This window comes from Hypanus sabinus, chromosome 17, assembly GCF_030144855.1.
Source record: "Hypanus sabinus isolate sHypSab1 chromosome 17, sHypSab1.hap1, whole genome shotgun sequence".
In the NCBI taxonomy this organism is placed as follows: domain Eukaryota; kingdom Metazoa; phylum Chordata; class Chondrichthyes; order Myliobatiformes; family Dasyatidae; genus Hypanus; species Hypanus sabinus.
In genome coordinates, this window is record NC_082722.1 from 57,758,966 (window position 1) to 57,783,217 (window position 24,252).

Genomic DNA, 24,252 nt, shown 5'->3' on the forward strand with positions numbered 1-24,252 from the left:
GAAGCCAGCTGCAGGCCGTCTGCTGTGGGTACTACAGGTATCTTCCGGCAGGTGGAACTCAAATGGCGGCTGCATTTCCAACTTGTGAACTGTTCGGGGTTATGACCAGTTCTGGGAAATGGAACCCAGTCATAACCTGGGGAGGAAATATAAATGCAAAAGAATATTACCATATTGGCTATAATGATTTTAATGCTCTTTTCCTTTGTGATCTTTCACTTTTAAGTAAAAAAGGGAACATAGAATTGATGTAATTTTGGATGAAAGAGAAATAGAAGAGAATTTATTGACTAACTGGGAAATGGTCATCTGGAAGGATAGTTGAGCTTGAAACTATTACTGCTTTTATAAATTGCCAGATAAGAATATAAAAGGTGGAAGTCTAAGGATTTAGGAGCTGGAAAGTGAGATTACATTGAATATCTTTTTCCTCTGACATTGACATAATGGGTATTGGTTTCTTATCTGCATATTGCTTCTATGATTTTGTGTTTCTGGTGATTGTGACTTCAGCCGTTCATTGTAATTGATTGCAGATTTATTTAATAGGAGTTAGTTTTTCTCAAATTGTTTGCCATATTTGTGCATTTGGAAAATCAGTTGGGCAGTTTGGAAGCTAGTTTGGCTGGAGTTTATTCAACAATGTGCGCACGCACAACAACATGGTTGGTGTACACAAAGTGGAAAGTACATTTGATGAGTGCTGTAATTTTTGTTGAGTTATAGCACTGTTGCTTAAAAAACTGAGTCATTTGATGCCTAAGATGCTAGAAAAATAGGCAGATCATGTTCTGTCTCCATTCTTTCTTCAGAGTGCTCGACTGATTAAGCAAATAGGAGCTCATTAGGTGCATTGGACATATCTTTACGACAATTCAAATTTCACCTTAACATTTATTCATGGTGAATGATGATATGCCATTGGACTGGATTTTTCGAATAATCAGTTCAAGTTTTATATTGAGGCATAACTTGATTTCAGACTTTCCCCATGGTATCTGTAGTGAGTATGCTTTTATGTACTGTTCCAGTATTGATGACGTGTGCAATACTGGCGTAGAATTACATTTGGGTAGGCTCGATCTGATCAAACGGTAAGTGTGTGAGTGTACTGGTCTGTGTGACTCAGAGAGAGAGAGGGGAGGGAGGGGTTGATTTACAGTGAAAATGACTGCTAGTTTGTACATGTTAGCTGTACCCTGCATTAGAAACACCTTGTAGGGGTGGACCCATCAGTTTTAACAGTTAAGAACACAGAAGAGACAAGACAAGATTAAGTACGGCATCCTTTTTTCTTCTTGCACCTTGTGACTTTAGTATGGATGTCCTCTTGTGTGGTTGTTGAATTGTGATGTATCCAGAGTTGAATGGTGCATCTGCTGTCTATAGTGGCCTTTCTGCAGTAAATATACAATATCTCAAACAATTTTTATCTCCAACATTTCAGAAGTAGATGAACTCAGTGCCCAGTCACTTTCAGCTATTTTACACTACTGTTTTTTTTAAAAAAAGATGCACCCCATGGTTTTAAAACACTGCTGTCTGTGAAGTCACACACAAAGTGCCCTCACAGAGGGAGTGATTAGGTATTGATAGCGATGCTGATGTGGAAGAATGTGAAGTTTTAGACCATAAAACTGTTAAGATACTTAGGCCACTGAGTGTGATACACCATTTAATCATGGCTGATTTTTTTTTCAGACCAATTCTTCCATCTTTTCCCCCAACTCTTAAACTGCTTACCAGCCAAGAACCAATCAATCTCTGCCTTAACTGCACCCGTGATTGGGCCACTACAACCCTCTTTTGAGAGAGATGGAGAGAACAAGGGATACAAGTGTTCAAGTCACCAGACATAGACAGAATGCCCATATTACTAAAAGAAGTAAAGGAAGAAGTAGCACAGGGTTTGATTCCCAATTACTATTTTGATTAGGCAATAGGTGTGGTGACAGAGGGCTACAAAATGAATTACGTGGTTTGTTTGAAAATGGAGAAATGATAGAGTGAACAACTGAAGGCCTGTCATTCTAACGTCAATGGCAGCATAAATCAGTGTTTATATGCGTCGAGTTAAGCAAGGTCAGTGCATGTGGATTTGAAAATATCTGAAGCTTGAGAAGACTGCAAGATGAGTTATGGAGGAAAGTGCATTTGAAGTTGTTCTTCCGGATTTCAGCAAGACTTGAGTGATCCAAGAGTAAATGGCAACTTGGATAACAATCAGCTCAATCAAAAGAAAACAAAAGATAATGGAGATTGTAAGTTCTAGTAACTGCAGTAGGTTTCACATGGCTCATTACTACAAGCTCCCCTTGTGTGCCAACATGAATAAATTCACTAGTTGTACCAAAACTGTCAGCATGTTTGTTTGGTGAGAAAGGAAGTCCAAAGTTGTAGAGGTCAATGAACGGGAAGTGAGATCTGTCCCACTTGCATGGTCTGGACTACGTGAGGCGAAAGGCCCTCTGCCATTTGCCCCTTCAAAGCCCCTTTGGAAGGCAGTTAAGAAAATGAAGTAAATGTTGCCTTTGCCAACACCGGCCGCCTCCTGTGCAAGAGTACAACAAAGTAGATACTGTTTTGAAAGTTTAAAACATTGTGCCTTATTCTCAACAACATTTCACAATATAATCTTCTCAGCTGAGATTTCTCCTTTCTGTAACTTGTAAAACTCATGGAATGGTTCTGAGTACTGTAGGGTCTTGGCCTGAAACAGCCACTGCTTTTTCTTTTCCATAGATGCTGAGTTCCTCCAGCACTTTGTGCGTGTTGCTTTGGATTTCCAGCATCTGCAGGCTTTCTTTTGTTTGTGCAGCAGTTAGCTCATTCTGACTCATTGGTACAGTGTGCTTTACAGTAAACCAAATCAACTCAAAGTTTTCTCTCCCTTTTTGTGGAAAAGCATTGCACCACAATTTGGCATTAAATGAGCGAGTAGAGATCTCACACTGTGTGAAGTCTTAACTCCTCCTGCACAGTTGCACAATTTCTAGGACCAGCTGAAACTAATTTTAATACTGCACTTACCTTGGAAAACATCTTGAAATATCTATTAGAAAAAAAAAATTAGGATTATTGTATTTTTACTCTGATCTGCTGTTTAAGCAAGACATTTTATACAACCATTTTTTTTTACTTTCTTTTCAGCCTGCTGGCTACATGGAGAACGCCATTTCATACAGTGCTATCGAGGACATTCAGCCGTTATCATGGGAAAATGCACCTAAGTACTGTTTACAGCTCACCATCCCTGGAGGCACCGTTCTATTGCAGGTAACTTTTCAGATTCTGTCTCTGAGAAACGGAAACCCAGAAGCGTCTCAGTCATCGCTTTACGTTTGCTATCTTTTCTGGGAACAATGATGGAAAAGGGCTGAGAATACGTGGAACGACAGGGCAGTGTAGCAGTTAGTGTAACTCTGTATACCGCCACGATCACGGTTCAATTTCCCCCGTGGTCTCTATCGTCCCAGTGACTGAGTGTGTTTCCTTGGAGTGCTCTGGCCTCTCCCAAGCTCCAAAGACACGTGGTTAGGGTTAGTGAGCTGTGGCTCTGCTATGTTGATGCTCCAAGTGTGGTGACACTTGCAAGCTGCCCAACGCAACCCTGGCTGATCTGTTTTGATGTAAATGATACATTTCATTATATGTTCCCATGCACATGCAATAAATATAGTGAATCTTTGATTATCTATGCTAAAAGTGAACAAAAATATCAGGCACTTTCACAAAAGAAACTTTGGTTAAAATTGTGATAATTATCGTCTATCTCTCCTGTGAGCAATCTTTCCTTGGACTGTAAAGACATAGGAGCATAATTTGGCCCATCAAGTCTGCTCTGCCATTTCATCATGACTGATTTATTATCCTTCCGAACCCCTTTCTCATGCCTTCTCCCCATAAAATTTGAAACCCTGATTAATGAAGAGCCTTTGAAGATACCCAATGATTTGGCAATGATTTCCACAGATTCACGACACTCTGACTAAAGAAATTCCTTCTCAGCTCTGTATTAAATGGATGTGCCTCTGTTGTGAGGCTGTGCCCTCTGGTCCCAGACTCCCCCATAGAGGAAACATCCACTCTTCAATATTTGATAGGTTTCATTAAGATTCCTCTCAACAACCCCCCCCCCCCCCATTCTTCTAAACTCCAGCAAGTACAGGCTCAGAGCCATCAAACAATCTTAATACATTAACCCTTTCATTCCCGGTGTAATTCTCATGAACCATCTTTGGATCCTCTTCAATGCCAGCACATCTTTTCTTAGATAAGAGGCTCTGGAACCAAAAGGGATAACTTCGCTTGTGCCATCATTGAAATGTTCCCACAACCTATGGACTCACTTTCAAGGATTCTTCATCTCATGTTCTCGATATTTATCACTATTTTTAAATTCTTTTTGTATCTGCACAGTTTGTCTTTTGTACAATGGATCAACACCCAAGTTGGTGTGGTATTTCAATGATTCTGATATGGTTATTATTTTATCATGGGCTTATTAAGTATTCCTGCAAGAAAATGAATCAGTGGGTTGTCTCTGGTGACATATATGTACTTTGATAATAAATTTACTTTGAACTTTAAAATGTTCACAATACTTCAAGTATGGTCTGACCAATGCCTTACAAAACCTCAGTATTGCATCCTTGCTTTTATATTCTGGTCCTCTTGAAACAAATGCTAACGTTGCATTTGCCTTCCAACTACCGACTCATCCTGCAAGCTAACCTTTAGAGAATACTGCACGAGGACTCTGACGTCCTTTTGCACCTCAGATTTTTGAATATTCTCCCCATTTAGAAAAGTGCATTCTACAAAATTGTATGACCATATACTTCCCTACACTATATTCCATCTGCCCCTTCTTTTCCCATTCTAAGTCCTTCTGCAGACTTCTTGCTTCCATGACACTACCTGCCCCTCCATCTATCTTAATATCATCCACAAACCTGGGCACACATCCATCAATTCTGTTATCCAAATCATTGACATATGATGTGAAAAGAAGTGGTCCCAAAGCCGACCCCTGAACACCACTAGTAACTGGCAGCCAACTAGAAAAAGCCCCATTTATTCCAACACTTTGCCTCCTGCCAGCCAGTCAATCGTCTATCCATGCTAGTATCTCCCCTGTAATAACATGGGTGCTTATTTTGTTAAGCAGCCTCATGTACAGCATCTTGTCAAAGGCCGCCTGAAAATCCAAGTGAAGAATATCCTTTGTCTGTCCTCCATGTCAATCCATGGCCTCCTTTACTGTCACAATGAGGCCACACTGGAGGAGCAACACCTCATATTCCATCTGGGTAGCCTCCCCATTTCCCTCTCTCATCTTATCTCCTTAATCTCTTTACCTGCTCATCACCTCCCACTGTCGGTCCTCGACCTTCCCTTTCTTCCATTGAATTTTACCCTTTCCTATCAAATTTCCCCTTCTTCAGCCCATTATCTCTTTCACCCATCAGCTTCCCAGCTCTTTACTTCATTCCTTCTCTCCCAGTTTCACCTATCACCTACCACCTTGTACATTTTCCTCCCCCCCCCCCCCCACCCCACCTTCTTTCCTTTTTCTCGTCTTTTTTCTCCAATCCTAATGAAGGGTCTTGGCCCGCAATGTTGACTGGTTACTCTTTTCCATGGATGCTGCCTGGCCTGCTGAGTTTCTCCAGCATTTTGTGTGAGTTGCTTGGATTTCCAGCATCAGCAGATTTTCTCATCTTTGTCCTGCTTGGTATTTCCACAAAGAATTCCAACAGATTTGTCAGGCAAGATTTCTCCTTAAGGAAACTATGCTGACTGTGGCCTTTTTTAAAATTATATCCCTCCAAGTACCCTGAAACCTTATCCTTAATAATGGACTCCCAACATCCTAACAACCACAAAGTCAGGCTAACTGGCCTATAATTTCCTATCTTCTGCCTCTTTCCCTTCTAAAGGGTTGAGTGACTCTTGCAGATTTCCAGTCCTCCAAAAGCATTCCAGAATTATTACTAATGCCTCCACAATCTCTTCAGCTACCTCCTTCAGAACTCTGGGTTGTAGTCCAAGTAACTTAACCTTATTTCCATGATGAGTTCAGACATAGTAATTGAATAAACTATTTTGATCTAATGGCAGATTTGTCTCAAGAGATCCAGCTCCTAAGCAAATTCATTTATTTGTTCCTAGTTGACTTAAAGCTGTCTTCTAAAGTTTCACATTTCCGTTTGGGCATATTTGAAAGATAACATTTCTAAATATGTCTTTCCATTGTGTATTCACTTGATTAACAGCTATTTTAGTTTAGGGCAAGTTGAGAAAAGGTCTGTTGATAGGAACCTTAACCTCCTTAGAACCAATTCCTTCTTTAGATTTTTAAATTATTTCGTCCTCTGGGGATTGTAATCTCACATAGATTCAATATCCTTTGTGGTTCTGTGAAAGAATTCCTCAGATAGTCTACTGGCTTATGCCAAAGTCAGGGGAGGTCATTACTCCCGTCTGATTTCTGCCACGTTTACCAAGGATTCAAAGGAATTTGGAATTCATCCATTTTCCTCCCAGTTAGATGGCCTTGTCTGATCTGATGAAGTACACTAGTTTGCCTTCAACTAAAATACTTTGAACTGTTCGGTCTCCTTATTATAATTCAATTTTGGTTTGAGGGAGATAGATTTAGAGATTTATTTAGCTTGGGCTGACTGGCCACTTTTAAAGTAGTATGGTTGTTTAAGGTTTTGACTGAACTGATTTTGGAAAAGTAAGCATAATACATCTAGATCCCATAAATGTCTTAATATATCCAATGTTAACCTTTCTTCATTTGATATAAGGATGTTGTAAGGTGACTTGAATACATGGGTAGTGTAAACTAACCATAAATATTTTGTATTTATATACTGTGAATTTTGTTTGAAATTTCATTTGAATAATAGGTGGATTGAACATGGGTATAGGATATTGTCTGTTAAGTGGTAAATCATGATTTCCTTCATTTAGAAACAATAAGTTTATGATTGCCCTTATATAACAGAGGAGAAAATCTTTCCACTTTAACATGCGCCCGCTTACATCTTTTAGCATGCTTCTTGCTGAATTTCCTATATACAGATTGTATAAACAAAGATTGAGTTGGCACGTCATCACATTCATTCTCCTTGAACTTTAAACCTCCAAGTAAATGATCAAAGGTTCTCAAAGGTTCTTCAAACAATTCTCTTTAAGAAATTACTGTTTAACTTTGAGTTGGACTGATCAAATCAAAATCAAATCATGGGTAATGTAGCAAGTGTTTCAAAGATATGAAAACAATATCAGTAACCGGCCGAAGAGAGTGTGGGCAGGAGGTACCTATACCCAGGTTAAATAAAGACCGTATACCCTGGTTAATCCAAATCTAAAGATTGCAAAGATGAACATGAAGAACTAGGGAGGGTTAGCAGAGGGGTCCCACTGTGAAAGGATTCAGCAACTGAAAACACTGAGACCAGGGGTGGGACAACAGATGAGGGTGCAAAGGAGAAGCTGTGTCTTTTATAAGGACGGAACATGTTACAGAGACAAGGCTACAAAATTAATAATTTGAGGAAAGCATTTTTGTGGTACTTGGGAAAGAGAAGCAGATGTTAATTCAGTGAGATTGGATGCAGAATTATGGAAGTTTGCACAGGGCATCAGCGAGTGTTTGGCCTGGAGCACACAGGATGGGGAGATGTGGGAAGGAAATGAGTGCCAAGGCATTAATAGAGGCGGCAGCAGATGGGCTCAAACAGCGCTGGAGTCTGGCAAAGGAAATGGAAATACCTTTAATGATGGAACAAGAAGCTCAGACATGGTTTGATTAAGGCATTGGAATTGTAAACATTTGGTTCGGCCTGAGAGATAATACATCTATGTTTTTTTAAGAGTGTCTTAGAAGGGTTTACAAGCAATGATTTAAATTTGAACTGTGATGGTTATTGATGTTGAGGCAAGTACAGCAAGATCCCATTAACATTAAGATAATTGATTAGTTGAACTTTTATCTTGTAAATTTAGTTGAAAGAGGAATGCTGACCATAAAACTGGGAGCATCCTTGAAGTATTTGAATAACATTATAGGTTGAATGCTTCATCCAAGATATTATCCTGGGTAAAGATATTAACCTAGGTAATGCAACTCTCTCTGCAAAGTACTGTTTTAATACATTTTGTAGTGGGGTTCAAACTGCAATTTTCTGACTCCAGTGGGAACCTTATCAACTGAACAAAGTGACAATTCAGTGTTTAGAGGTTGACAGAGTACATGAAGGGATGATGTTTCCCTGGATGGAGCGGATAGAACCCCAAATGCCACAAAATAGGAGCAGGTCCTGACCCATTATTAGCTGTGCCACGCTGACCGTATTGCCAATCAAACTAATCTATTCTTGCTGCACGTGGACAACATCCCGCTGCCCATTTATGTGTCTGTCCATACACTTCCATCAAAGGGATTCAAAGTGTTTGGTGCCTTTATAGCCAATGTTGAACAGCCATGAGCTGGGGGGATTCCATGAGTTGGTGAATATGCTACATGGCACTAATTTCAGCCTCAAAGGTACTCCATTCCTCACAGCTTTCTAGTGCAGGGAATTCCAACAAATCCCAACAAAAAATCCTTCTCACCTCAATCTTATGGAAAGTTGGTGTTGTGATAATATTTCCCCATTGGTGGGAACTTGCAATCATGATTCTAAATTCCCACCAAAGGGATATATTATCAGAACACTAACTTTGTTGATAGAATTTTACAGGTTACTTGCCATTCTTCTATACTCCAGAACTTAAGTGTAGTCGTGTTCCTGCTGCTAGAACTTAAATTAGGCCAGATTTGGTGTATTAGGTGCAGTTCTGTTTGCCCATCATCACATCAATCACCCTGTTTGTCTTCACTCCAATTATATCTTCTTTTCAATAAGACCAATCTGTATGCATAATTCTAGGTGCTGCCTCACCAAAAACATGCAAGAACAAAAACAAGACTTCAATAAAAATAAGATGCTTAAAGCTACATAGACATCTGCTAAATGCTGAGAAGGAATGGAGTAAACAATCCATGTTCATTTTTTTTGAAGGGTTAGTAGTTTACTTGATTGAGTCCCCCTCAAATCTATTCTTGAGAGCTATCTGATTTCCTGAATAGTCTCTGAACAGCTGTCATTTGGAAGTTTGTTTGCGTATGGACATCATTTACATCATCATCAATGGATGAAAATTTCATGAGTCAATTGCTGAGTATTTTAAAACGATAAACGTTTATTGTGCTCTGTGTTCCGTAACTGAACCACAACTGATTCTAAGGGTTAGACTGTTTCTGAGCATTTTTTGCACAAAAACAAGTTATCCTTTTGAAACCATTTCATATGGTATATTCTCATACACATTGTCTTCAGCGATTACTACACCTTCTGGTTTTCATTTTTTAAAGTATTGATGTGGCAAAAGGTCCTGCACAGTTAGTACACATACATTTAAATTGCTATGGAATCCAAAATCTTACTGCTGTGTCTGCCAGCTTGAAATTGTTCATGTTATTTTCAGCCTTTTGTCCAGTGTTGGTCAATACTTATCCAATTTTGAAATACTTAATTCTCAGAACTCTACCAATGTATTCATATAGAATGATAGTCATCCGCTGCAGAAAATATTTTGTGGTACAGTTTTATTAAAAATAATTTAAACTCTTTGGTCTTGATACATTTGGCTTCAATCAATATTAAACTTTTACAAAGCTTTGGATTTAAAATCATTTCCTAAAATGGACATAAAGCTTTGTTGAAAGAAACACTTAGAGCAGCTCTTCACTGCCCTGTCCTCCTCCACCATGGAGTTGCCATCATGACTGCTTGGCCCTTTCTGAGGAAATCTGGAATGTACCCATATGCTGTTTAATAAAATAACATAAATGGATATTGGCATTTTTCCCAGATATGGAGGATAGTTGCATCACGATGATCCCTGGAGGCAAGTAAACAAAGAAAGGAAATATTCACTCTTTTTATGTCCTGAACTAAATTTAAGCCAATTTTAATTCTTCAAGCAATTTTTTCTTCGTTGTGTGCACTCCCCACCATGTGCGTCAGCCTCCGTCAGTCAGGGTCAACCATGGATGTTGCGTCCTAGCTGTCTAGATATGCAAGCCTGGGCAGTACAATATGTAGAGCAAGCTGTCAGCTCTCCCTCTGCACGCATCTGATGAATTCAAAGGAACAGCAGAGACTGATACATTTGACGCCAGCACTATTGCAGGCAGTGCCAGTCAGCATTGAACTCAACATAAGATTGCCTTCGGGACTCCAGCTCCGGACCTTTCCCTTGGAGTTTACTTCCATAGCCTTCCCCATGAGTGGGTACAGCTGCAAGGCAGTGAAGTTTCGAGATCCGAGTTTTCCTTCTAGATGAGCCGCCAACCACAGCTGATAAATCCTATTTGCCCGAAGTGACTGGTTTTAAGGCACCAGTTACCCAACTTTGCCCCTTCTCCTGTCAGTAGAAATGGTTCCATCGGGCCTTATGTGAAGGCCGGGAGCTGGACTTGGTTGTCAGAGGCTATTTGCGTCACATACCATTGGGAGCATTTAATAGGAGTTTGTCCCCACTAACACTCCCAGCTATAACACCTTAAGTAACCACTTCCCACCACTACCATACTTAATAATATAGGTAATAATTTTTTTGATGAAAGAATCTTTCACACGATGCATTCCCAATCTGTATAACTGCAAAGCTAGCTGAGGATTGGTTAATTGACAGAAGATAAGACAAATGGGTCTGTTTTGACTTTACAACATTAACCTATGGGATATCACTGAGGATCCTCTCTAAATAAGTGAAGAAAAAGGGGCTGAGTGTAATGGAAACAAATTTGCTGATGATACAAACAGGTAAAAAAGTTGTGAGGAGAATGTAAGGTGATGTGGACATGCTCCGTAACTGAGTAAAAGTATGGTATGTAGCCCACAATGTAGGGAAACATAATGTTATCCACTTTGGTAAGAAGAATAGAAAAACAGAATATTGTTGGAAAGAGGACAGGCATAGAATGCTGCCTTTGCCCAAGAAACACAGGAAGAAAATGAAATATTGGCCTTTATTGCAAAGAAAACGGCAGGTAAGAGTAGGTTAATCTTAATACACTTCTATAAGCCTTCATGAGATAAAACCTGAAGCAGTCTGCAGAACTTCGTTCTCCTTATTTAAGGAACAATATACTTCGCAATTGAAGGTAGATGTGATCACATAGTGACTGGATTCGTGACTAAATGAAGAGATGAGTGAGTGGGGAAAGCTCAAACAGGTTGGACTTTGAAGAATGAGATGTGATCTAATTGCAACATAAGATTCTGAGGAAACTTGACAGGTTGAAGCACTGGAAGGTTTCAGCTCAAGGAGAACAGAGAATTACAAAATATAGTTCCAGAATAAGGATTAACATTCAGACTACAGATACGGAGGCATTTCTCCTCTCAGAGGATTGTGTATCCTTAGATTTCTTCAACCCAGCAAAGTGAGAGGCTGAATCATGGAGTATATTCAAGAATGAATAGACAGATTTGTAGACAATTGTTGCTACGGATAGATGGATGGAAGCATAGTTTACATGTCTACATTAGGGATTTTATGATAGAGTTCGAAATATCATTAATGGTAGAATATATTCATTTAAGTGAGATTGCTGATATTTTGCTTTGGATTATGAATGAAACAGGAGGATGAAACCTACAAGATCTGAATCTTGTAGCATAGAATTTGTGAGTGAATCAATAGAAAGCTGAATGATAAATTATTAATCCAGGAATATCACTGACCAGCCTTAAAGTGAACGAGCCAGGATGAAGTGAGTGTGATATAGATTTTGTGTCTTTCTTATGTCACTTGATGTTTGGCACCTTGTGTAGGTGAGATGTATATAGTAGTGAGGATGCCAGTGACCACAATAATTGGCCAATAAAACTGAAGTATTTTACAAACCAGGGAGTAATGATTTCAGTTTTAATAGTTTGTTAAATGTTTTACTGGAAGCAAAAGAAAGCAGGAAACATCAAAGTTCAAAGTACACATATTATCAAAGTATGTATACTTACACAGACTTGATATTTTACAAAGCAAAGAAGCCCAATGGAACCCATTAAAAAAAAAGACCATCAAACACCAAATGTTCAGAGAAAAAAAGCCTGCAAACAATATAGATGGATTAAGACACAAACTGAAGCATCATAAACATTTAAAAATAAGTTGTATTATTGTATTACCTATATATAATATAATATTTAAGTTACACTCAACTTTTCTGTGCATTTAAATTCTAAATTTCTCCATTTTCTTTACAGGCAGCTAACAGTTATCTGCGAGATCAGTGGTTTCATTCACTGCAGTGGAAGGTAGGTGGTGTCACTGTTATCTAAAGACCTATGACACGTGGGAAATTTAACAACTGACTGTTTCAAGTGGAATGAAACAGAATAATTTAGTCTGAATTTGCTAGCAGTCTGTGGTGAAAGCTTTGAAAAATCAAAGATCTGAGAAAAGAGCAATGTTCTGTTCTGCAGAACAGGCTTATATATGCTGAGATGCTTGGCACCACCCAGAGCAGATTCCTATTTACTGCTGGTTAATTTTTCAAAAATATTGTAAATTGTAAATGTAAATTATTGGAGAATGGACTGCAATTGCAGTTGGCTGCGGAGTACAGCACTAAATTAGGACATCAGGCTGCAGAATGGGATGAAGCAACACAACCAATTAAAGAAGAGAATGTTTTGTGGCTTAAAATAATCACTTATAAACAGAAAGACCAAGAGTGCTGCCTTTACATCAGTCCAAACCCATTGGTGTGTGGGCATGGTGCAGGAGAAATTAAGGAAAGCCTGCAACACATATGTGCGAGGTGTGGCAGTCTTTGGGGATGGTTGCTTCTCTCATCTATGTGGAGATGGCAGACTGAAAAGAGGATTGAGTAGAATATCATCAGTCCCGGTACTGACTACAGACTTGACAACAGCAGTCAGTGGATCTTGCTTTGCTATGCAAACTGTTTGGGAGATGTGGTATTCAGGTTTGTTACCTAAGAGCATCAGCGAGATGAGAGATGGGTCTGTTGTATTGTAGAGGTATGCCGGGGGGAGTACACTATTTCAGTTTTGGGTATTAGTCATGATTTATAGAAGGCAGTGGGAATGTAGCAACATTGTTGGTTGGTGGGTGAGCAATGTGATCATTGTGCTTGGTGCATTTGCTGGTACATGCCATTAGAAATTGCAGTCACTGACATTAAATGAAGTCTAGAACGTGCAGTATGGTGGGGTGAATCGAGGTGGTGGGGCCCAGACTGGAAAGTTGGGAATGAGCCAATGTATGGTCACTACTGAAGCCGACCGGGAGGCGATTCAAGGCGGTAGAACCGAGGCGGGGCAGAGCCTGGGCCCGAGAGCAAGGAAGACTTAAAGTTTGATTTAAGCACCGGGCCAAATGGGAAGGTTAGGTATGGGCCGAATCAAGTTGACGGCCAACCATTCGAGAGCTTATTGAAGCAGCAGGGCCCAGGCCCGAGAGCAAGGAGTGACTCGAGATTTGGATGATTTAAGCACCAGACCAGATTGTAAAGTTCAGGGGCCAGAGGCGAGGGACGGGCCGATTCAGCGCACTGCTCCGTGATGATTACTCTGTTAGGCACTGAACTGAGGCTTTGGCCTGTTCTTGAATCAGCTACAGCGATGCCTGGCTTCGTGTCTGGACTCCCTTTCATAAACTTCCGTTGTGAGTGTTATTAGTTTACTTTAATTGTTTGCACAATTTATTTTTTCCCCTCTCTGTACATTGGGTGTTTGATGATCTTTTTTAATGGGTTCTATTGTGTTTCTTTGTTTTGTGGCTGCCTGTATGGAAACAAATCTCAAGGTTGTGTAAAAGTATATATACCTTGAACTTAACCATTTGTAAGAAACTAATGAACTTCCTCTGCCACTGCATTCAAGTCTTTGAGGCTTCAACCCAGGCATCTGCCTCCAAAATTTTGTGTGTGTGTGTGTGTGTGTGCGCGCGCGCGCACGCGCGCACTTCCCCCCTGCTAATATAGGGCACCTATGCTCCCTAGGAGGCACTTTGAGGGTGCAGATACAGTACAGCCACATGAAACCTCTTGTGCTTTTCTAGGCTGTATCCCTCAGTCAACTTCAGTTGCAAAATAAACAGTCAGTATCTACAGCAGCCACACCAAAATACTGCTTTGTCCTGCTTGGCCCTAGCCAATGTATTCCACTCCACAACCATGGATTAATTATTTACCAAGTATCCCTGAGCCCTTTTTGGTAAGATTTTGAACTATTTCTCATCTCTGTTTTTGTAAATGTGTAATTTCAATTTATGAAACCAATCTGTGATGTTCTTAGGTGACTGCCTCTTGTCATGGTTCCTATTATTCTTAAAACTAAAACAAATTATTATCCTTGCAACTCAGTGATTGTTATGTGTACACTACACACAAAGCAATTCTTACTAATGTTATTGATGTGAGCATTTATTTCATTCTGCTCTAATCACCCTGCAAAGTTCACATTGTCTCCCAAGTTTAATCCATTCCCACAAGGCTAATTGTTTATTGGTTCACTGGGTGACTCTTCAAATCTTACGTTGCTCTCACCTACTGTTCATCGAGGCATAAGATGACTAATTTGCCCCTTCTAAATTCTGAAGCTGACTACAGTGCAACTCACAACCCTGTAGATAACTTTGCAAAGTTAAGGGAGTACACTTTCTGGTTTACTTTTGGACTTTAGTAAAACCAGGATCAACTAAACAACTTTCTGATGGTTCATTATTGTTCAAATTTCAAGTCTGTGTATTAGGTCATTATGTTCTGGTCATCTCCGTATAGGAAGGATGTGGAAGGTTTAGAGAGGGTCCAGAGGAGGTTTACCAAGATGCTGCCTAGATTAGAAAGATTAAAAGGAAGGGTTGAGTGAGCTGGGGCTTTTCTCTTCGGAGTGAAGGAGGATGAGAAGTGACTTGATAGAGGTGCATAAGTTGATAAAAAGCAGACAGATTGGAGAGCCATCACCTTTTTTCCAGGGAAGCAATAATCTGAGAGGGCATAATTTTAAAGTGATTGGAAGAAAGTATAGGGGGGATGTCAGGGGTAGTTTTTTTTACATGGAGTAGTAGGACCATGAATTCACTGCAGGGGTGGTGGTAGAGGAAGATGCATTTGGGATATTTCAGAGACTGTTGAAAGAAAGAAAAATGGAGGGACAAGTTGGAGGAAAGGGAGTAGGCTAAAGTTTGGTCTAACATCATGGATCGAGGGACTTTTACTGAGGGATTATTGCAGTTAGAATATAGAACATGGAAAATCTACAGCACAATACAGGTCCTTCGGCCCACAAAGTTGTGCCAAGCATGTTCCTACCATAGAAATGACTAGGCTTGTGGCAACCATTTCAGCCCCAGGAAAAAGCCTCTGACTATCCACACGATCAATGCCTCTCATCACCTTATACACCTCTATCTGGTCACCTCTCATCCTCTGTTGCTCCAAGGAGAAAAGGCCGATTATTACTAATTATTAATGATTTATTACTGAACAGTCAAAGTCACGCTAACATCTACTGGTTTTGGTGGTAGTCAAGCCATTGCATTTTGTACACCTTGTTGTATATTGAACAGATGATCACATTGCATTTGGATTGTATATCAATTCCATGACTTTTCTCCAAGACAGAACTGTTAATCCTTCCAGTGAATTTATTGACCAAAGACAAAATATCAAAATCTATTTTTTTTATCAATTAGCAGAAAAGTTAGAAAGGAAATGGATCAAAAAGAAAACGCAGAATCGTGGGGTTAATGATCTCATTGCCTGAAGGAGTGACAGAGAGGCAATATTTTAATATTGTGTTTAAAAGTATTTGGATGTGTTCTGGATGATAGGATGGGTAAATGGTCAAACAAATGATGGGCCAAATGGCCTCCTTCCAAGTCACAAGTGGTCTAGTAGAATATATCACGAGGGTCAAAGACATGAGAAATGCTGGCTTCTCTGCACGATCTCTTGCACCCACCTAGCTCTCTGGCGAGAAGAACCTAAGAGTTTCCTATGGAGCTGCCTTGGCACAAGAATTATCACTGGGAGGGTGGGTGAATGCTGAGGACAGGCAACACATTCCCCCTATAGCCAAATAAACATTTTGGTGGAGGTGAGATCTGTGGCTGAGATATGGTGGTTGGAGATCCCATTAAGATACATTAGTGCCTACACATATTCAGCTGATAGGATAACAGGATCTGCCCCCTCTTGTGAAGCGTGTGTCCGTCCTCACAGCAACATTTATTGCATATTGTAAATTACTTGAAGTTACTTATGTGCACCTAGCAACCACTGTTTAAGTGCATCACATGCCTAGAGGCCAGCAGTATAATTTCCTGAGGTGCATAATACCTTTCCCAACTTAGGAGCTGTGGAGAATTTTTGATTAGGGATTTACATGGCAACAAGTTCTATGTCCATCTTCTTCAATGTGAATCTGTGAAGCAAATGTCTCTTAATTCCTCCCTAGAGTTTCTTTCTATGCTGCCTGTCTAAATGTGTGACACACCTTCCGCACTAGTCTGCAGGTAGAGTTGCAAATACATATGCCAAAGGCAGGTCCCAACACCATAAAGTCTGTCAGCTTTTAAAATGAAAGGTAAATAACCACCATATCTCTGCTTCATAAATTACCTCCTTGTACGTGGCTTGTCCTATTAATAGCCTTGCACCTGAGTCTCTTGGTGGACTTACCACAAGGGATTTTGAATAGTGTGTATCTAGGTACCTCAGGAGAAAACTAAACATTCATTACGCCCTTTGTTTGGTTTGTCTGCACTTTGTTTCTCAAACACAGTCAACGCAGAGTTTCCACGTCTTATTTTGAAGATCAAAGAAGGACAAGTGCATAAAGCATATGTGCATGTTGGTTGGCACATAGAGCTGTAAATCCCTTTTCTTCATTGCTGCTTTGATGTGCATCAAAACTACTGGCAGAGTATGTCTTCTTGCAGTTTGTGGGAGAGGGATAAAGGACTTAACTTGAAATGGTTCCAGTAGATTATTGTTCTGAAGAACACTTATGGGTGTGAAGTTCTGAGTGACTTTTTACTTCAGGACAAATGGTAGTTTTGACATTGAAGCATTCTTGATTGCAGATAGAGTGACCTCTAACATTCTGACTTCATCCAATCTTACAAACTATTTCCAGATCAAAAGCCTCGTGCATATGCGTAGCAGCAGTTCTGAAGTCGTAACAGGATGTGACTAGTTTATCTGTAAAGATCTGTGTTGAGATCTTAATTACTCACCTTTGTATGTTGATGTATGATGTATCTATAAATAATGCTGAAAATGGCATTGAAAGGTGCATTTCTAAATTTGCAAATGACACAAAGAGACATTGCAAGCAACAGAGATGGAAGTATTAAATTATGGATACATTAATAAATTAATCAAAAGGGTAAAGTGCTGCAAATGGATTTCAATGCAGATGAAAGTGGGATCATTCATTTCAGACCCACAAGAATAGAAAAAAAATGTCTTCAATATGGAGAAAAGATAGGAACGGTTGAAAGCAGTGGATAAAGTGGGGTCGCTAAACCATTAGGGATAGCCACGAAAAATATTTAAGATGAGCAGAGTTGGTCAGTAATTAAAAGATTAGTGGGGTAAAAACTTACTGCTTCAAGTCCATTCTAGAAGTACCCTATCCCTTGAGAAGCATTGATCAGACATCTCTTCTGACTATTGGTTCCTGTTCCACCACACTCTCATACCCACCGTTCCCTTCACCTGTCACCTGCCAGTTTTGTGCTCTTTCCCCTACCCTAACCTCCTTATTCTTTTTTCCCCTTCCTTCCCCGTGCTGCGGAAGGGTCTCAGCATGAAACGTTGTCTGTTTATTCTTTCCGTTGTTGCTGCCTGACCGGCCGAGTGGTTCCGTTACGTGGGTTGCTCTCGGGTCTATTTTAGTTTTCACTCTCACTGTATGCGGAAAGGTTGAAATAAATCTGCCTGTGCAAGTCTTGAGAAAAGACATTGAAGCACATTGCTTATTAGTGAGTGCTTGAGATGATATCAGGGGTATATGTCTCAGGAGAATGGAGCTAGCCTCTGAATGGACATGTCCAGCTGCCCAGGTTCTGTTGTACTGTTGTCATTGTTTGCAGGGAGAGCAAACAACAGGTAAGCATTCGCTTGGACCTGGAATTTCTTCATCTATGAATTTCTGTGAATTAGCACTTTTGCTGCAATATAAAGGTCAAAGCAAAGTCCCTGATCCTCACCTCAAAGTCAGCATTGTAGTGATGTTTGCTAATTTGTTAATGTTATGCACGGTGCCATATTGCATGTTAGCGACTACATTCCGTTGATGAAAACTGATGGCGTGCTGGGCTTTGTACATGTAGGGCTAGAATGCAGGAAGTTAGGGGTTATACTATAGTCATACAAAGCCCTCATTAGACTACTGAAGTGAGCAATTCTGAGTAGTATACATGAGGAAGGATACCCTGTTTTCAGGGAAATGTAATGTGTAAGACCGTAAGGCATAGGAGCAGAATTAGGCCATTCAGCCCATCGAATCTGCTCCGCCATTCCATCATGGCTGATCCTGGGTCCCACTCAACCCCATACACCTGCCTTCTCGCCATATCCTTTAATACCCTGACAAATGAAAAAACTACCAACATCTTCTTTGAATATACCCATGGACTTGGCCTTCATTGCAGTCTGTGGCAGAGCATTCCACAGATATACTACACTCTGGCTAAAAAAATTCTTCTTTTCTGCATTTGAGGCTGTGCCCTCTAGTTCTGGATACCCCCACCATTAGAAACATCTGCTCCACATCCACCCTATCTAGTTATTCCAACCTTCAGTAGGTTTCAATGAGACCCCCCCCCCCCCCCACCCCAACGGATTCTTCTAAATTCCGGTGAGTACAGGCCCAAAGCTGTCAAGCACGCTTCATGTTGACCTTTTCATTCCTGGTATCATCCTGGTGAACCTCCTCTGGACTCTCTCCAATGACAACACATCCTTTCTGAGATATGGGACCCAAAACTGTTCACAATACTCCAAGTGCGGCCTGACTAGTGTCTTATAAAGTCTCAGCATTATCTCTTTGCTTTTATATTCTATTCCCCTTGAAATTAATGCCAACATTGCATTTGCCTTTTTTTATCACAGACTCAACCTCTAAATTAACCTTCATGGAGTCTTGCACAAGCACTCCTAAGTCCCTTTGCATCTCAGATGTTTGAATTTTCTCTCATTTGGATAATAGTTTGCACTATTGTTTCTTTTACTAAAATGCATTATCATACATTTCCCAACACTGTATTTCACCTGCTATTTTTTTTGCCTATTCCTCTAATTTGTCTAATTCCTGCTGCAATCACATTGCTTCCTCAGCACTATCTACCCCTCCACCTATCTTTGTATCATCTGCAAACTTTGCCACAAAGCCATCAATTCCATAATCTAAATCATTGACAAGGTGAAAAGCAGCGGTCCCAATAGTATTAGTCACTGGCAGCCAAACAAAACAGGCCCCCCTTATTCCCACTCACTGCCTCCTGCCTATCAGCCATTCTGCTACCCATGCCAGTATATTTCCTGTAACGCCTTAGTGTGTTATTTTCTTTAGCAGCCTCAAGTGTGGCACCTTATCAAATGCCTTCTCAAAATTTAAGTAAATGACATCCACTGCCTCTCCTTTGTCCAGCCTGCTTGTAACTTCCTCGAAGAACTCTTAACAGATTTGTCAGGCAAGACTTCCCTTTACAGCAACCATGCTCAATTTGACATATTTTATCATCAGTCTCCAAGTACCTCGAAACCTCATCCTTAATAATAGACTCTAACACGTCCCCAACCACTGAGGTTATGCTAACTGGCCTATAATTTCCTTTCTTTTGCCTTCCTCTCTTCTTAAGGAGTGGAATGACAAGTAATTTTTGAAAGATCATGACCAGTGCATCCGTTATCTCTTCAGCAACCTCTCTCTGGGATGTAGTCCATCTGGACCAGGTGACTATTTCACCTTATGGACTTTCAGTTTACCTAGCACTTTTTCGTTTGTAATAACAGTGGCACTCACTCATCTTCCCTGGCACTTACAGACCTCTGGCACACTAGTAGTGTCTTCCACAGTGAAGACTGATGCAAAGTACTCATTAACTTCATCTGCCATCTCGTTGTCCCCCATTACTATCTCATCAGCATCATTTTCCTGTTGTCCGGTATCAACTGTCACCTCACTTTTACTCTTTATGTAACTGAAAAAAACTTTTAGTATCCTGCTTTATATTATCAGCTAGTTTGCCCTCATATTTCATCTTTTCCCTTCTTATAGCTTTCTAGTTGCCTTTTGTTGGATTTTAAAATCTTCCCAATCATCCAACTTCCCACTCACTTTTGAATGCCTTTCCTTGGCTTTTATGCAGCCCTTAACTTCCCTTGTCAGCCATGACCACTTCCACCTTCCCCATTTGAGAATTCCTTCTTCTGTGGGGCATATCTATCCTGCACTTTCTGAACTATTCCCTGAAACTTCAGCCACCTCCCCTCTGCCGTCATCCCTGCCTGTATCCTCCTCCAATCCCTTTGATATCTAGACCCTGAAGATTAAAGTACAAGGAGAGATTACATTTAGAAGGTTAACAAATGACGATCATCATTTTCAAGATCACGGGGAATTAACAGGGTAGATGGGAGAAATGTTTTGTACTAGTTGGAATGTCTGGGACCTGTGAAACTGAGTAGTTTAAAAATTAGAGTCTGATCTTTAACTAGCCACGGCTGTAATTCTGGAACTTATTTCTGCACATAGCAATCCATTCTATGTCAACTGTTAGTTTTAAAGATAATTACTAGTTTTTATTAACCAAAGGCAATATGAGTTATGTAAATGAATGTGGTTAGGCCATACATCAGCTTTCATTTCATTGAATGGTGGAAGGGTAAGAGGCAAACTGTGGCCCTTCAGTTCCTCCATTTCTCCAGTTGGAGTTTGGAAAAGGAGTGAGAGATGCACGCTGGAATAGGAGTGGGACTTTAGGCTGGGTAACGGTAATTTTCCTTTTAAGGCTTTTTTAAACTGTCTACTTGAATTGATAGCTTTTGTGATGAAGGCATTCTGTAGCAATTTGGGAAATTTGGAAGTTAGCCTCAAGCTTGATCATTGTTTGAAATAAATGGATAGTCTCCAATTTAGAGCATATTGTCAGTAAGACAATGGCCATTGAAGAGCAAAAGAAATACTTGGTATTAATTGGAGCAAAGAGTTTTTTTCTGTGTAATTCTATCAGTCCATGTTTTATCATCCTTTCTTTGAACCATTTTTTCATTACACTGTATCAGCATAGTGATACCTTCCCTCTCCCTCATTCTTTGATCCAGCTCCCACACTCTTTAAATGGATAGTTAGATACTTTATTGATCCCAAAGGAAATTACAGTGTCACAGTAGCATTACAAGTGCACAGATATAAATGTTAGAAGAGAATTAGAAAGAATTAAAAATCAGTTACCACAAGCAGTCTAACAGGAGACAGGAGAGTGTCATCACTTCCTGACTGGAATCTCTGCACAAACTGGGATTGTTTGCTTTGGACCATCAGAGGCTGAAGGAAGACCTGATAGAGCATACTAAATTACAAGAGGCATAGAAAAGATTGTTCACCAGAGACTTTTTTTTGGAGATGTCAAATACTAGCAGGCATAGGTCTGAAGAAGGAGTTACGAGGCAAGTGGTTTTTTTTCTACAGAGAGTGGTAAGTGTCTGGGGCACAATGCCAGAAAAAGTGGTGGAAGCAGATACGATAGCAACGTTTTAGAGGCATTTAAGTAGGCACATGAGAAGGTAGGGAATAGTGTGATATAGACGATGTGCAGCTAGATGGTCAGTGCAGACATTATAGGCCAAAGTCACTGTCTTTCATTCCATTTAAGAGTCTTCTACTGTAATATAGGCATGCTGGCAAGCTATCCAGAAATGCTTTGTGGAACGTCTGGTAGATGCCAACTGATTCTTCCATGCTTTCAATTACCAGAAAATGTAGTTTGCAAATTTGCTGACAAATGGGAAGATGAATGAATTCCATCTTGTATCATTTTTGCACTTAGCCAATGCTACCTTGGCTTGTCTTTTAAACTAAACAGCAGCACTTGAATAATTTGGAATATCACTTAGAGAATAAACATACTGAAAGACAAGCTGTAATTTATAATTGCATGAGAAGGATAAATTAAAAAACAAATGGTCTTCAGTTGAGATATGAGTGGAGAAGCTAAAAAAATGTTGAGAGTGATAGCGACATAGAATATCTTACTCTTCTGAACTGGAGAAGGCTTTGGATGCATTTTGACAAAAGGAGTTGAGGAATTTAACAGTTGCACTTTTTAAGTGCCACAGTAAGTCTGCTCATGAAGTCCTTCAAAAAGATTACAGCAGATTAGAAAGGAAGAAACATTTGTGGATGGTGTAGAAACTTGGACTCTATAATTCTGGTATGTGAGGTCAACTCTAATGATCATTGAGAAGCTCAGGGGGATTATTTAGATTTATCTTTACAGTTAGTAGCAGGTGTTCATTGGCAAACATTCTACATCTTTCCAGATCCTTTGTAAGGGGAAATAAGAAACACGAAGAAAGTTTCCCCTAAAATTCCCCCCATACCGTCCTTTAAAAAGGCTCCTTGTTAGTAAGATAATGGGAAATGAGTTGCATAAAATACCGTTATCTACAAAATTATGTGCACAAACTCAGGAGTTTATGCAGATTCTGGAAATTCAGAGCAACACTCACAAAATGCTGGAGATACCCAACAGGCCAGGAAGCATTTATGGAAATTAATAGAGTGATGTTTCAGGCTGAGACCCTTCATTCAAATGGGAAAGGAAGGGGGAAGAAGCCAGAACAAGAAGGTTGGGGGAGGGGAAAGAGTACCATCAGGATTTCCCAGTGACAAAACATTTTAATTCCGGTCCCCATTTCCATTCCGACATGTCGGTCCATGGCTTACTCTACTGCCATGATAAGGCAACACTCAGGTCGAAGGAGCCACATCTCATATTCTGTCTAGGTAGCTTCTAATCTGATGGCATGAACATCAAATTTTCCATCTTCCAGCAATTTTCCGCCTTCATCTTTTCTCTTCCTCAATTCTCCACTCTGGCCCCCTTTCACTTCTCCTCCTCACCTGCCTGTCACCTTCCCCTGGTGCCACTCCTCCTTCCCTTTCTGGCATGTTCTGCCCTCCTGTCCTTTCAGATTCCTCCTTCTCCAGCCCTTCACCTTTGCACCTATCACCTCCCAGCTTCTTACTTCATCCCTCACCCACCTGGCTTCACCTATCATCTTCTGGCTTGTATTCCTTCACCTCCCCCACCTTCTGGCTTCTGCCTCCTTCCTTTCCAGTCCCGATGAAGGGTCTATGTATACCTTTCGTTGTCAACTTTGGGATCCCAAATGAACACTATCCTGGACTTGGACAATCTCAAGCCAACCCTTTGTGGGCATGAACCCCTCACACAGAGTTATTTTTTTCCAATCCTTTGTGGATGTGAGAATCATTGGTGCACCCAGTGTTTGCTATCCTTCCCTGGAAGCTTTTGATGTGGTGTAGATGAGCAACAACATGTGTAATTCAGGATTGTGTGTGATTATGTGGAGAGGAAATGCAGCTGGAGTTTTCCTCAAGCGCCAGTGACTCTTGTACTTCACATAAAATTGTTCTAATCACTAAGCAAAATTATGGAATGCTGATCTGGTAAAAACACTTATGTAGATGTAAAATCCTTCTCTAAATCAGGATTCATTAGTGGGAGCAGAATAGACTTCTGTTTTGCAAATAATTGAGGTATACTTACAGAGTGCCTCAATACTCGCAGCGATTTGATTCTTTAATATCTCAAACACTGAGAACCACAAGCTCTTAAGTGTTTGAGATGTTAAGGAATCAAATCCCCATAAATCAAAATATTATTGCGATGAATTCTGACTGGCTGCATCACCATCTGGTATGGGGTGGGTGGGGGGACACTGCACAAGATCAAAGTAAGCTCCAGAAACTTGTAAGGCTAGTCAGCTCCATCACGGATACCAGCTTCTGTAGTATCCGAGACATCTTCCACGAGTGGTGTCTTAGGAAGGCAGCGTCCATGATTAAGGACCCCACCACCGGGACATGACCTTTTCTCATTGTCACCATTGGGAAA

The 24,252-nt window shown here is 40.3% G+C and overlaps 1 protein-coding gene across 2 annotated transcripts in view; it reads left to right on the plus strand.

Annotated features, from left to right (window-relative positions):
- Positions 1-24,252, plus strand: part of cmip (c-Maf inducing protein) — a 226,905-nt gene that overhangs the window by 114,567 nt on the left and 88,086 nt on the right. For both annotated transcript variants that reach the window (XM_059993143.1, XM_059993144.1), the window contains exons 2-3: positions 3,151-3,276; positions 12,336-12,386. In XM_059993143.1, the coding sequence (XP_059849126.1) occupies positions 3,151-3,276; positions 12,336-12,386 (177 nt within the window). The remainder of the gene's footprint in view (positions 1-3,150; positions 3,277-12,335; positions 12,387-24,252) is intronic.